This window comes from Hevea brasiliensis, chromosome 3, assembly GCF_030052815.1.
Source record: "Hevea brasiliensis isolate MT/VB/25A 57/8 chromosome 3, ASM3005281v1, whole genome shotgun sequence".
NCBI lineage: Eukaryota > Viridiplantae > Streptophyta > Magnoliopsida > Malpighiales > Euphorbiaceae > Hevea > Hevea brasiliensis.
In genome coordinates this window covers 111,355,372-111,369,629 of record NC_079495.1, presented here as the reverse complement: position 1 = coordinate 111,369,629, position 14,258 = coordinate 111,355,372, and the positions used below count along the sequence as shown (strand labels likewise).

Sequence of the window (14,258 nt, the reverse complement as noted above, 5' to 3'; positions counted from 1 at the left end):
TGAAAATTAAGAAAAACCTTACTTTGACTTTACCCTACCTCCTTCCAAACAAAATATAAACCTCTGTCCCAAACTAAGGCTTGGAGGGTAAAAGTACAACCACAAATACCATCCATACTTATTAGAAAAGTACTAAAAGAATAAAAGAAGCAAGTTAATACCTTGTAAATTGCAATGAACCAGAATACATTTGGCAAGTTTATTACTACCTCTACAAGAATCAAATTCTAATCTTCTCTACTACACGTTTTTCAGTTTGTGACATTTAGAAAGCACAACTATAAAGTTCAATAGATTTCTGTAAAAGAAATTGAACATAACGCAAATGAAAATCAATTGTGACAAAAGAAATCAAACAATGTGGGGGGTGAAGAATAAGCTGTTGAAAGTACTTTGGAGGCCATAATTTCATTAGCTGCTTCAGTATAATGGATCCCATCCCAGCTTAAAAATCGAGATCCTTCATCACAGACCTGATAGCCAGGCTGACCACATGTTACCTTGATATTGTAATTGTATGGACGTCCTCCATAACCACAACATGCCATTAGCGGACTTGAAAAACCTGCAAGGTCAAAAAAATAAAAAAATGAAGTGATGCATTTACTCAAAACTGTTAACAGTTCTTGCAAAGATATCTCAAATAAGGTTTGCTTATTTGATAGGAACACCTACTCTTTTACTTCCCAATTCATATTTAGATTTTCTGGAAAAGAAGTCGTGTGAATTTGCATATTATAGCACAGCATCAGAACTACACTATGATTGAGAAATTAGAAAATGATTCAACTGTTGGTCTATCTTATAAAGGAATTTTAGACATTTACAAACAGGATTTAGAATGCAAAACATCAAGTAATTGGTATTAAATGGTTATCACTTGTCAGGAATGTGCGAGTCTTGTGCATGATCTTTCATCTTCACAGTCAACAACAGCAGAAAATACTTTCCAAGCAAAGAAGAAAATGAGAAAAAGAACAATCTTTAACTTACCATATTTGGAGGAGTTGGCAATGAGATCATATTTGATCGAATACATATCTACATAAACTATAGCTGCACCTGTCAACTGAGGCCTTATCCTTTGGCATGAACGGTGCAGTTCTTCATTGAACAAATTTGCAGCACTATTGTAACTTGAAATACATCCATGTTGATCAAGATCCATCTTCTGAACTAATGCAAGTTTTTGAGGGAGACAACCAAATGGTCCAGTGTTATGTATCCAGAATTTCCTGCCTCCTTGATCATATAAAGTCTATTTGATATGAAAAGGCAAAATTCTTCTTAGCAGGGAACATTTGACAACACCACAAGTGCAATTACCATTTACCCAGCTCTTTTGGATTACTAAACTTACCTTTACAGCATTTTCGATTTCTTGAATGATGGATGGAATCCTTTTGATCACTTGAACATAGGATAGGTTTTTAGAGAATGAATCAGCAAGGTCATTTTGTCCAATATCAATCATGTAAAGTGCATTCCGGAAACCTTCATTATTGATTATATTTCCTAAACCTAAAAAAGAAAACTCTGCATATACTCAGTTTACTTGTCTAATATCTACAATATTTGCAGCAGAGTTGCATAAATATTTTTAAAAGTTAACTGACATATCATCCAATTAGACTCCGGGTCTGTTTGGATTAACTGTTGAATACGGTGATAAATGTTATCGATAGTGATAATCGATAAATGATAATAATATTTTATATTAAGTGTTTGGTAAATTATATTTAGCTGTTGCTGTTAATATGTGAAATGACTAATAAGGGTATATATCATATAATTTATTTTATTATTTAAATAAATATAAAATTATAAATTTATTACATTATATTATTTATTTTATTATTAAATTAAATATATAATTATTAAATTAATATATTATATTATTTAAATAAATATATAATTATTAATCTTTTATATTATATCATTTATTTTATTATTGAAATAAGAAAATAATTATTTTTTAAAGATAATTAAATAATTTTAAAAATATAAATAAAATAATAAAATAATTATTATTGTTAATAGAAAAATTTATAATTAATTTTAAGTTTTTGGATATAAATAAATATTTTATATTTTATGTTATTAATAAAAAATATTTTAACAAAGTTGAAATACATTAATTAAAATATTAAAATTATAAATAAAAAAATAAAAATATTAATAATATTAATTTTTAAGTTAAATAAAAAAGGATAATATGGTCAAAATAAAAATAAAATCGATCACTATCACCGATGAGAAATTTAAAAATAGAATGATACAAATGACGTATCATATCGCCCATCGCCTATCACTGTATTTTTAAGCTTGCCAAACACCACAATTTAGCTGTTTGGGTGTCTATCAGCTATCAACTGAACCCAACAGGTAAACCAAACACCCCCTCCAAGTCTTTTAGTTCAGGGGAGAGAACGGGCACCCATGTTTGATTTCAAACAACCTAAACTATGAGACAGATATTTGATCACTCGTTTACTAATCCAATAGCTAAACACACACACACACACGCGCACACACACACACATGTTAAAAGAAAATTAACGAGACATTACCAGCATTAACAAGTTCAAGGACACGAGCTTTGAAATGAAGGAACTGCATTATTTGAATATTCAATGAAAAGGGAACAAACTTTGGAAGAGTAGAAGACCCCACAACTGCAAAGTTTGCACCATTTGAGAACTTGGACCCTCCTAATGAATCCAGATATGGGCTTAGAAAACTAGCGTTCAAACTTTGGCCTGCACAGGATCAAATAACAGAACACTATGCCTTAGAAATTTTATAATGCTATAATTATGTCTGTAACATTAGATCCCATGAGCCCATCACCTTGTCAAATGGGTATTCAAAATTTGGTAGTATAAATAAAGAACAAGAGAGATATGGTTGTCCACGTAAAAAAAATGCGAGTGTGTGGGAGAGCATACTTACAGAGGAAGTCGATCAGGAGGCGTCCGTCAGACAATCTACCGGTTGATCGGTGGAAGAATAAGCGGCCATTGGGGAGATTTATAGGGAAGCCGAGGCCAGCGGCCAGTCCACCGGTGTCGGAGTTAGAATCCCCAAAGTTGAAGATGATAGGCGGGTTCTTGCACTGAGAAGCAAAAGAAGTGAAAAATAATGGAAGAAAAAAAAGGAGAAGAATGAAGGTAAGAGAGTGAGATAGCAAAGAGTAAGACGCCATTAGTGAAAAGTAAGAATTCAGAAGGGAAGGGGAAGCGCGTTTTACTGTTCTGTTGTTTGCGTTTTATATAGCTGAAGTCTGAGCGCCGAGTCAGTGATTTGGTGAGTGAGAATCAGAAGTGGACAAATCCGGACCAATTTGGACCGACTCTTGATCAGGTGGATCATAAGACTCTATGATTGTGATTTTTTTTTTTTTTAAGGGTAGAAAAAGTGTCTGGGCCCATAAGACTATAAGCCCAAATGAAAAGCCCAGTTGGAAAACTAGAAAGTGTTTATCAAATATATTAAAAATTAATTTAAAATTAAATCTCTATCTATCTATCTCTCTATATCTATATAAATATATAAAAATAAATAACAAAAGTAATTTTTTTCTTTTCTACTTGATAATTTCTATAAATTTTAATTTTTTAAAAGTAAAGGATAATAATATTTTTCTCTTTTTTAATTTCCTTTTATTGCTCGGCAATTTCTGTAAAATTTAAATATATTTTTTAATTTTAATAAATAGAAAATAGTAATTTTATTTTTTCTACTTAACAGTTTTTATAAATTTTAGATATATTTTCTAATTTTATTTTTCAATTTTATAAAAGTAAAAGATAATAATGATTTTCTCTTTTTTAATTTCTCCTTCTATAAATTTTAAATATATTTTCAAATTTTAGCAACTTTTATAAATTTTAAATATATTTTCTAATTTTATAACAGTAAAAAACAATAATAATTTTCTCTTTCCTATTTGACAGCTTTCATAAAGGCTTTCCTATTTTGCAGCAAGAGCAATTTATTCCTATTTTTTTAATTTTCAATATATTTTTTAATTTTCATACTTAGCAACTTCTATACAATTAAAAACGTGAAAAATAAGAGCAATTTAATATATTTTCTAATTTTAGCAAATATGATAATGGTAATTTCCTTTTTTCTACTTAGTAGCTTTTATAAATATATATAAATATATATATATATATCTATCTATATAAATATATAAAAACAAATGATAAATTTAATTTTCTCTTTCCTACTTTGTAATTTCTGTAAATTTTAAATAAAATTTTCAATTTTCATAAAAAAATAAAAAAAATAAGAGTAATTTTTTCATTCTTATTAAGCAACTTTTAATTAAAAGAAATAAGTTATTTTTAATTAAAATTAATTTATTTATTTACTTGACAACTTTTCAATTCACTCATTCCTCTTTCCCATTTTACTTTTTTATATAAACATTGCAATCCTATAGTATCAATTTTCTCACTCATATATACTAATTTTTAATTAAAAAAAATAAGTAAATTTTAATTAAATTGAATTTTTTATTACTTGAAACTCCTTAAATTGCTCATTCATTTCCATTTTAGCTTTTGATATCCTTCTATTATAATCTCATAATCATAATTCAATATTTATACCTTTTTTTTTTTCTTCTCCTTTTAAACTTTCAAAGTATTTAATTATTTTCATATAAGAGCATTTAAAATGCATATAATTCAAAATTTGTAACTTTTTTTTCTTCCCTTTAAATTTCTAAAGCATTTAATTATTTTCATGCGAGTTTGAAATTTTAGATTAACTTCATAATTTTCAATTTTAAAACCAAGGTCCTTTTTGAACAATTCTCTTACCATCTCTCTTCTCCTTAATGTAATAAGGTGAGCATACTTTACACTATATAATTTAATACGTATTCATAGTCATAATCCATTTTAATTTGTTTGATTGCCTACAAGTGAAACTATATTTAAAAATGGAAATGGGATTTGACAAAAGAGATATGGGTGCAGTCCGTGATCTTAGGAAAGGATAATTGGTTTTTAGATTTTCAAAATCTATTTTGCTAACAAGGGATAGTTCACTGAATGATGTGATATTATTCTCTGTTATCAATTGCCATCTCTATCTTACTTTTATTCAAGTTTGCTTATTTTCCTTACTTTCTAGCAAAATAACGATCATATATTTTCTCTATTTTCATTTTATGAATTTTACATGAATTTATAGTTGCTTTTTTCTTATACAATTTAATGTAGGTAACAAGTATAATGCATTTTAAGTAAATTCTTTTTATTTTAGTTATAAATTAATGCTTGATTTTTTTTTCTTCCCCTTTTAAATTTTTAAAGTATTTAATTATTTTCACATGAGATTAATAAAACTAATTTAATATACCACTTTATCATTTTTTATAAAAATAAAAGAAAATTCTAAAAAATAAAATAAATAATATGAGAGTCAAGTAATCATGTGCATTTTCTAAATTTATAAATAACAATTATTTTTAAACATTTAAAAATAATAATTATAAATATACTACTACTTAAAAAAAAAAACTACTAATAAAATGATGGAAACATCGCGCACATCAATTCCGTGTAGTTTTTCCTTATTGAAATAACAGGATGCTCTATAATTGTGATAATTAAATTTATTTAAAAAATAATTTTTATCATTATTTTATAAAAAGAAAAGTTGCCACCGACAGTCAAAAAGAAGGGTTGGACTTCGTCATGTGAGATATGGGCCGACCCGAAACATTAACTACCAAGCCCAATTTATTTTATGGGTTATCTTTTGACCATGAAAGTGGATTTATAACATCTCATCCAAAAAGGAGGACTTTAAAAAAAAAAAAATTCTTTATATTATTAAATCAAATTTCTTTCGATACTTTTAAATCAAAAATTTAATTTAAGACGATAATCTTCTTATAAAAATTAATTTTTGTGTTGATTTAAATCAAATAAAATTTTAAAATTTTTCGATTTGATTTTGAATCTTAAATTTAATTTAAGAATCAAAATTAATAATTTTGATTTAAAATCAGGTTGAATCGACTCGATGATTTGGGGCGTAATTATTAATTAATTAAAAGATAAAGGGTAAAGTTATTAGTTGCTTAAACTTTAACGTAGTCACGTGCATGTCATTTTCACGTTATTGGAAAGAGTACGTAAGCATCCACTAATGAAGCCATGCACTCACTTAGTGGACTGGTCGTCGCTGCTATTTCAAACTCATATATATCTTGGCCCATCACCTTTTCTGCCCCTGCCCATTAGCCCAACCCCCAGGTAACCACTTTCTTTTTAAAGACAAAATTGATTTTTCCTTTAACACATCGAAATTAAAATTTAGTTATTATTATTATTATTATTGATAAATATTCATAATTATAAGTTAATAATTGAAATAATTTATTTAAAAAATTAGTAATGAAATATTAAAAAAAAAAACTTTAATAATTATGGGAAACGTCACACGTGGGAAGCACTCTCACTTTAGTGCAAGGGATTCAACGGAAAAAAAAGTAGCCCACTAAAACAAGGCTCAAAAGGAGGAGAAAGAAAAGGGGCATGTCTCATAAGCCACTTAGCACCAAAGCCTTGCCAATTACGTCTACCAAGCCACTTGCTTATTTTGCAATTTCATTTCCCCATAAAATTATACCTTAAACGTACACTTAGCCCCACGAAAATACTATGAACATTTGTCAATTATTATCATTTTAACTTATCATTACTAAATTATATCATTATTGGGTATAGTTATTTATATCGATTTTGCTTCTTAGAGCACCAAAACACCTCCTTTCAAATGTGTCAATTTGATGACATTTAAAGGAAAACGCAATGTCATATTGCTCGTTATGTGGCACTAACCCTTAAAACCATATGGGGAGTCGATAAACTTGGGATAAATAATGGGTCTAAAGTTTTATTATTTTATTAATATTTTTAGGTGTATTAATCAGGATATCATTTTCACGTTTGAGGCTTACTTGTAATTAAATAAAAATTATTTTATTGTATATATTAAAATACTATTTTTTAATATTTTTGATGTATGTAATAATTAATTCAAATTATTAATATTTATTATTATGTGAAAATTAGGAATGGCTAGTGAATTAATATAGAAAAAGATAATCATCTCCTAATCAAATTATTTTTTATTGATAATTTTTTTTATATCGACTTAATGTATATAAAATTTTTAAATAATTATGAAATACTGAGAGACTTCTATCTTTATCAACAGGTTAACTTGTATCGTACAAAGTCTTCTTTTTGCTTACATGTCAAAGTGCAGTGTCGTTAATGGAGGTTGATGAATCGGAGCAAGAAGTGGCATAGCCCAAGACAGGACGAGACAAAGCTCAAAGCAGCTTTATATATATACAGCTAAAATGGGAACCATTTGGTCCATGCAAAAGCACAAACGTTTACAAGAAATCTTGAACGGTTTCTCTCTTTTTAATGCAGAGATTTTCCTTCCCTTACTTTCTGTTATAAAAATTTAAAAAAGAAAAAGAGAAAGGGAAAAAGAAAAAGAGATAGAAAAAAATAAAAATCCTCTGGCTCTTGCTCTTATGCATATATATGTGCTTTCCATTTCTTGATTTGTCATCCCCTTCTCTGCAACTAATCATTCATATCTCTCTCTTCGTAACACTAATATAGTCTTTTTCTTGAAGAAAACTTAGATCAAAAGAGAAAGAGAGAGACATAATTAATGGATGTGGTGGGTGATCTTTTGCCATTCTTGGCTATGGTTCTTGTACAGTTTGGCTTTGCAGGGATGAACATCACTTCAAAGCTTGCAATGGACTCCGGCATGAAGCCACTCGTTCTTGTATCTTACCGGCAAATCTTTGCCACCATTGCGATGGTCCCTTTTGCTTATTTCTTCGAGTGGTAAGTTCTTGAAAGAAACTCCTAGCTTAGTCATGAGTTCTTGAAATCCCATTTTCTAGAGCTCTTGTTTTCTTTTCTTGTTTCATATAATGGTTTTGCATGTATACATTATTCGATTTAGTTGATGCCTAGTAGTGCATGCTACCTATCACTGTATAAATATACCGTTAAAGAAATTATTATCACTGGATATGTACCAGAGAAAGAATGAGTTATTTTGATTTCTTGAATCCATTTCTGAAATGGCTAGCTGGTTCATGCAAACTCTATCTTGCTTCCCCATTATAAATTCAAGAATATATTTTAGTTTTGTCCCATTTCTGATATGAGACTTCAACTCTTTTTTTTTTTCAATTTTCTGTGTTAAAAGTTGAGTTTGTTTTTTAAGACAGAAAAAGAAAAAAAAAACTATAACAATTATTAATTAATTAATATTTCAAAAAAGAAAAGGGATAAAAATTAATTAATTAATTAATTGCACATTTTTTGAGCTTTTGTAATGACTTCAGAGTCCAGTGTGCTGCTTAGTTTGGGACTCTACTATTTTATGCAGCTGTGTGCTGGTTGATTAATTAGTCACTGAAAGAATTCATATTTGGATTTAGTACTTATAAACCTAATACACAAAGCAGCCATATGCATGGTTGCCGTTTGTCCATCCTTTTCTATGCTAAATTAATGTACCTGCTGCTGCCTTTAATTACTTATGTGCTCTAAAAATGCTGCCACATGGGGCTACTTCTGGTCACACATCAGTTCTAATTTAAATTTAGATCAAAATTCAATGATTTTAATTTGTAATTAAAAATATTGGATATTTAAAAAAGGGTTTTATTTCTATTTCAATTTTAATTTTAGATTTGACACAACTTTCTGATTTCAAGAATTTCTGTTCTTATTTTGGTGCAGGAAAACAAGACCCAAGATTACCAAGGCTCTGCTGTTGCAGATTTTCATATGTTCCCTCACTGGGTAATTAACCAATTAATCCTATTATTTATTTACCTTCTCTGCTTTGAACATTCATGCCAGGAGATTAATTTAGTGTATTATCAATGTTTAAATAATAATTAACGTTTGTCAAACTTGCAGGGTAACTGGAAACCAGGTTTTTTATTTTATTGGGCTAGAAAATTCCACCCCAACAATTGGTTGTGCACTGACTAATATTCTCCCTGCTGTCACTTTTATTCTAGCAGTTGTCCTCAGGTAATGAATTAGATTCAATTTTTTTTTTCTGTTTCTTTAAGAATTTTGTAACATTTGATTACTAATTGTAATTTTTTTTTTCAGACAAGAATCTGTTGGACTTAAGAAGATATCAGGGCAAGCTAAGCTGTTAGGGACAATAATATGTGTAGGAGGAGCCATGTTGTTGTCGTTTTATCATGGAGCAATCATTAATGTAGGCGAATCCAGCATTCACTGGAAATATGCAGATGAAATGGGAAGCAGCAATTCTGCTTCCAAATCAAACTTCATTTTGGGCCCTTTGCTTATAATGTTTAGCTCTGTTTGTTGGGCTATCTGGTTTACACTTCAGGTAATAATTACAAAGCTGAGATCCTGAAATCATCTCCAGGGAGATGAGATGTCAAGTCCGAACCCAGTTTAATGCAGCTTCAAATATTTGCAGGCTAACGTAAGTGACAAATTTCCGGCTCCATATACAAGCACATTGTTGATGTGCTTCATGGGTAGCATTGAGTGCGTGGTCATTGGCTTGTTTGCAAATCACAAACCGTCCGAGTGGTCATTGCACGCTCCAGGCAGGCTTGTTGCAGCTCTTTATGCAGTATGTTTCCAAAATTCTATGCCTTGTTGATCTTTCTTGTGAGTTCTTTGAAACTTTCACTTGCCAACGTACAAATCATAATGTAATTCCAGGGAGTTGTATGTTCTGCTCTAGCATTTTCCCTCACCTCATGGAGCATCCAAAAGAAAGGAGCTCTCTACGTCTCAGTGTTCAGCCCCCTGTTGCTGGTTATTGTGGCTGTTCTCAGTTGGGCTTTGCTGCGTGAGAAATTATACGTTGGAACGTAAGAACATGGCTCTTTCTGGTAATAGTTTTAGCTTTAAATCTCAGAAATTTTCCCTGGATTCTAAAATTTATGTGTTTGATTCAGTGCCGTAGGATCTGTCATGATTGTTGCTGGACTCTATGCTGTTCTGTGGGGGAAAGAAAAGGAGATGAAATTGAAGGCTATTGAAGCAATAGAAGCCTGGAAGGAAGGTGGGAAAGAAGAGAAAGGTGACCTGGAATTGCAGCTGCCTGCAAATTCCAACGGCAGAAATGCTCCTGCCGCAAGCTAAATGATGAGATAAAGAAACAATGAAGCAAAAGCAAATTAAGTTTTGTTTCAATCCATAATTAACTTTGAGGTGTATGTGGGTGATTTTCTTTAATTACCCGATTTTAAGAAGCTATTATCTCTAAATGCTAGTTTTTGCTTAATCAAGAAGTTGATTAATTAATTATCATTACTTTGTGTGATATAAATACAGAGCTAGCTCTGAGTTTTGTTTGTGGAATCTATGCCCACAAGTTGCCTGAACAAAAATCTCCATGATTGTTGTGGAATTTCTTATGAGTACAGTTAATGCTCACAATGAATATAAAATTGTGTCAAATTAGATGGAAAATAAAGATTAAAAAAAAAAGATAAATATTTCTTATTTCATTGCATAATTATGTAAAACTCAAGTATTTGTTTCTTAATTTCTACCCTTTAAAAAGAGAATATTAACAAGTAGATTTAAAAAAAAAAAAAAATAGCACAAATAATAAAAAGTTGAAGGGTGATGATGATTTCACCTGTACGGTCCAAAATTTCTTGTACATTACCATGAGCCCTGCCGCACTAAATTCTCACTCACTTACCCTAACAATTAACGAGCAGCCAATGACTCGAAACAAAAATCGTTAAAAGCATTAACGTCTAGAAACAGCCGTTATCTCAGACAGCCGTTAAATAGGGAGGATATGGACCTCCATTTCATTCGCCGTCCGGTTTTTTTCTTCCTCTCCTCTCTTCGTTCCTCTTCCCGAGCTCCGTTTCTGTAAGCTCTCTCTCTCTCTCCCCCCGCTTCCATGGTGTTATTTTCCTTTTCATGCCTTACGGATTTGCCTGTGGATGTTGTTGTAGATCCTGATTTAGATCTGGATCTCATTAGTTCCTGTTTTATTATGAGGCATCTGTTGGGTTCATTTCAAAGTTTCAGCTTTGGATTTATATTGATTTATTCGTGTTTTCCGTAGATCTGATGCATCTAGGATCTGTATGTGTCATTGTGTGTGCTTTTTTTTTTTATGTCATTTATTGTTGAAAAAATGGAATTAAAGTAAGCAATGGGAATGTGTATATATTCAGGCTACGTTACACCTTGATTTTTTTGCTAGCAATTTTATCAAAATGGGTTACCAGATCTCACTTGCATCTTCTGCATTTTGATTGTATGTGTGCATGGCAAAAGGTGTTTTTGTTTTTTGGCATATTTATGACTTGGCATTTTGAATCCAGCCTAGATAGAAAAGATGGGGCTTTCATTCACCAAGCTTTTCAGCCGGCTATTTGCTAAGAAAGAGATGCGAATTCTTATGGTGGGTCTTGATGCTGCGGGTAAGACCACCATTTTATACAAGCTCAAGCTGGGAGAGATTGTGACTACCATTCCTACAATTGGTATGTTTTGTGTCTAACTTGTTAACAAGTGTTTAGTGTATAGGATGCTCTTCCATTTTGCTGTTGTAGATAATTAGATTACTTTGGTTGGGTGAGTGATGTTTATTTGCATTTTCACTCAGGATTTAATGTGGAGACTGTGGAATATAAGAACATCAGCTTTACTGTCTGGGATGTTGGTGGTCAGGACAAGGTATGTGATGATATTCCATATAGCGGCTAGAGCTTGGATAATGTATTCGCAATTGGGGAAAAGAGTGCTTTTGTTGTTACTATTTTTTGGGCTGCTATTTGTTTTACGTATTTGCTCCTGACAATGATCTTGACATTGCATAATCATTGACAATACTTGGTGCAGCATGCCTTTAATGATGTATTTACTTGACTATTACAACTCTTCTGCAGTGCTTATGGACGGTCTTGTGCTGATTAGATATGCTTTATCAGCACGTAACATAATCACAAGCTACATCTGATGCCACATAATGTTTCGGTTTTCCTTTGTCTGTTTGAGGGAAAGCTGTAGATTGCATGGCAGAAATTTTATGTTATCTTCTTTAATTACACATTTCTAATATATGTGCTTATGGACGGTCTTGTGCTGATTAGATATTTTTATCGGCACACAACAAATACATAAGCTAAATCAATTTTTGCCATGTTGTCTTTCAAGTTTTTCCTTGGGTTGCATGAGGAAAGGCTATCCATGCTATGGCAGACAATTCATTGTCTGATAAATTTTGCATGATTGCAATGATTGGTTATGCACATGCTTATGGGCTATAGGCGTGCTTATTGTTTTTTCCCCCTTTCTTTTGTTAGCACACAACAGAAAACTAAGCTGAATGTGCTTTACCAATGTCTTTAGGCTATCCATGCTGTGGCAGACATTTCATTTTCTGCAATCTTTGTTTTCATATGGTTAGTCTAAGACGTACATGTTTAAGTATGGTCTTCTACTGGCTCATTGGTATCCTATTAGCAATGTGACTTACTGTCTTCTTTGTGTTGTGTAATTGATGTCAACCATATCTTTAAGTGTTTGAGTAAGGCTATCTGTATAATACTTAATAAATCACATGTAAACAGGTAAGTTCATGTTCTTTTTTGTTTTCCTTTTATACGCGTGTGTGTGCGCGCGTGTGTGTGCGCGCATGCGCTTGTGTGCGTAGACTGTGATGCTTGAGATATATTTTTAACATAGACAATCTGGTGAGTAATCCTGGTATCACTAAGAAATTCCTCAGTCATGCAATGTTGGCTCTAATGTGTTCAAATAGAGAATGTTAGTGGTTTGCAGTTGTTTTATTGACGTCTAAACAGTTTGAAATCCCTGTTAATGGACAGTCTTTTGTGTCTTTTAACAGATTCGACCTTTATGGAGACATTACTTCCAAAACACTCAAGGGCTTATATTTGTGGTTGATAGCAATGACCGTGACCGTGTAGTTGAGGCTCGGGATGAATTGCATCGTATGTTGAATGAGGTTTGTAGAATTAATTGAATCTAATTTTTTTTTTCCCATTTGATGGAAATGGATTTTGCAAACTGATCTGCACAAAGGTATTTTCCCAGAGGCAAATTCTCAGTTTTTAGTAGCAAATTCATCAATGGTTTTGTTTGTGCTTAAATATGTTTCTTTAACAATGGGCATTTAATAATGTTCTATTTTGTATGTAGGATGAGTTGAGAGATGCTGTGTTACTTGTATTTGCAAACAAGCAAGATCTTCCAAATGCTATGAATGCTGCTGAGATTACTGATAAGCTCGGCCTTCACTCGCTTCGCCAGCGCCATTGGTATAAGTTTCCGTTTTTAACCTTTTGATAAATAGTTGCGAACTTGAATCAACCTCGATGGATAGGAAAGCCACCATTCAATGATAATATTTGTGTTTCTTGCAGGTATATCCAGAGCACATGTGCCACTTCAGGTGAAGGCCTCTATGAAGGACTGGACTGGCTCTCCAACAACATTGCTAACAAGGTAGGGCCTCAGTAAGTTGGTTGGAATTTGCCTTGTGTTCCTGATAATATTGAACAGTCCTCTTTGTTTGACGTTATTTTACTTTCTGATGGTTGTGCAGGCGTAGGGGATGCGATCAGTTTCCTGCCACTTCTCAGGTTGCAGCCTGCTTCAAATTTGGTTAATTGGTGTCTCTGGATTTCTTATCCTGTAATTGTTGAGAGAATGTGTGAGATATTTACTATAATAGAAATGGGCAAATTGTTCCTGTAGATTTTAAATAATTCATTATTCACAGTTCGTATATGTTAACATGATATACCTCTTTGATGAAACGGGAGTTTATGTTTCTTTCAATGAGCATTAGGTGCTTGATGGTTCATTTTGAGGGATATTGAGCTACTGAAACTACCTCTAAACTACTTTATTAACTCTCCACTTCTGTTGCAACTACTCATAGCTATCCATAACTATCATCGAGTGCATTCGACTCTCGAATGCTACAGATTAGCTACTGATGAACATTGCAGCTGAGGTCGTTGCTCTTTCTTCTTAAATTTCCTCCTGTAGTAACACGTTGCTGTTAGTGCTAAGGATCGTCGCTCTTGAGTGACCCAACCCTGTACAATGGATATGAATTAAAATTAAAATGCTCGTACTTTCGAGGATGTAAATCCTAACCTTTATAATTTAACGGTACAGTTAAAG

At 31.7% G+C, this 14,258-nt stretch overlaps 3 protein-coding genes across 5 annotated transcripts; 2 read left to right on the top strand and 1 right to left on the bottom strand.

Annotated features, from left to right (window-relative positions):
- Positions 1-141: 141 nt before the first annotated feature.
- Positions 142-3,244, bottom strand: LOC110652902 (GDSL esterase/lipase At1g09390). Of its 3 annotated transcripts, none has more exons than XM_021808517.2 (5): positions 2,953-3,244; positions 2,571-2,759; positions 1,361-1,521; positions 994-1,258; positions 142-565 (listed from the first exon to the last, which is right to left on the bottom strand). In XM_021808517.2, the coding sequence occupies exons 1-5, from the start codon at positions 3,203-3,205 to the stop codon at positions 333-335; spliced, it is 1,101 nt and encodes a 366-aa protein (XP_021664209.2). In that variant the 5' UTR covers positions 3,206-3,244; the 3' UTR covers positions 142-332. The 3 variants fall into 3 exon arrangements, with proteins under 3 accessions (XP_021664209.2, XP_021664211.2, XP_058000576.1); XM_021808519.2 differs by having other exon boundaries at positions 1,361-1,515; XM_058144593.1 differs by having other exon boundaries at positions 1,361-1,410.
- Positions 3,245-7,406: 4,162 nt separating this feature from the next.
- LOC110672802 (WAT1-related protein At1g09380) lies at positions 7,407-10,382 on the top strand. Its single transcript, XM_021835722.2, has 7 exons — positions 7,407-7,901; positions 8,811-8,873; positions 8,994-9,110; positions 9,195-9,444; positions 9,538-9,696; positions 9,789-9,940; positions 10,028-10,382. Exons 1-7 carry the CDS (start codon positions 7,720-7,722, stop codon positions 10,212-10,214), a joined length of 1,110 nt encoding a protein of 369 aa, XP_021691414.2. The 5' UTR covers positions 7,407-7,719; the 3' UTR covers positions 10,215-10,382.
- A 426-nt stretch (positions 10,383-10,808) lies between these two features.
- Positions 10,809-13,932, top strand: LOC110673017 (ADP-ribosylation factor). The gene is made up of 7 exons (XM_021836017.2): positions 10,809-10,961; positions 11,423-11,584; positions 11,707-11,777; positions 12,952-13,071; positions 13,266-13,384; positions 13,490-13,571; positions 13,672-13,932. The coding sequence occupies exons 2-7, from the start codon at positions 11,437-11,439 to the stop codon at positions 13,675-13,677; spliced, it is 546 nt and encodes a 181-aa protein (XP_021691709.1). The 5' UTR covers positions 10,809-10,961; positions 11,423-11,436; the 3' UTR covers positions 13,678-13,932.
- The last annotated feature ends 326 nt before the right edge of the window (positions 13,933-14,258 follow it).

What these genes read in the sequence shown, in the direction of transcription:
- LOC110673017 (XM_021836017.2), top strand. Translation starts at nt 11,437, where the DNA reads ATGGGGCTTTCATTCACCAAGCTTTTCAGCCGGCTATTTGCTAAGAAA. An exon ending in GACTACCATTCCTACAATTG is followed by an intron (nt 11,585 to 11,706) that starts GTATGTTTTGTG and finishes ATTTTCACTCAG; the next exon opens with GATTTAATGTGGAGACTGTG. An exon ending in ATGTTGGTGGTCAGGACAAG is followed by an intron (nt 11,778 to 12,951) that starts GTATGTGATGAT and finishes GTCTTTTAACAG; the next exon opens with ATTCGACCTTTATGGAGACA.
- LOC110652902 (XM_021808517.2), bottom strand. Translation starts at nt 3,205, where the DNA reads ATGGCGTCTTACTCTTTGCTATCTCACTCTCTTACCTTCATTCTTCTC. An exon ending in AAATCGAAAATGCTGTAAAG is followed by an intron (nt 1,259 to 1,360) that starts GTAAGTTTAGTA and finishes CATATCAAATAG; the next exon opens with ACTTTATATGATCAAGGAGG. An exon ending in TGCCAACTCCTCCAAATATG is followed by an intron (nt 566 to 993) that starts GTAAGTTAAAGA and finishes TTGACCTTGCAG; the next exon opens with GTTTTTCAAGTCCGCTAATG.
- LOC110672802 (XM_021835722.2), top strand. Translation starts at nt 7,720, where the DNA reads ATGGATGTGGTGGGTGATCTTTTGCCATTCTTGGCTATGGTTCTTGTA. An exon ending in CTATCTGGTTTACACTTCAG is followed by an intron (nt 9,445 to 9,537) that starts GTAATAATTACA and finishes AAATATTTGCAG; the next exon opens with GCTAACGTAAGTGACAAATT. An exon ending in TTGTTGCAGCTCTTTATGCA is followed by an intron (nt 9,697 to 9,788) that starts GTATGTTTCCAA and finishes ATGTAATTCCAG; the next exon opens with GGAGTTGTATGTTCTGCTCT.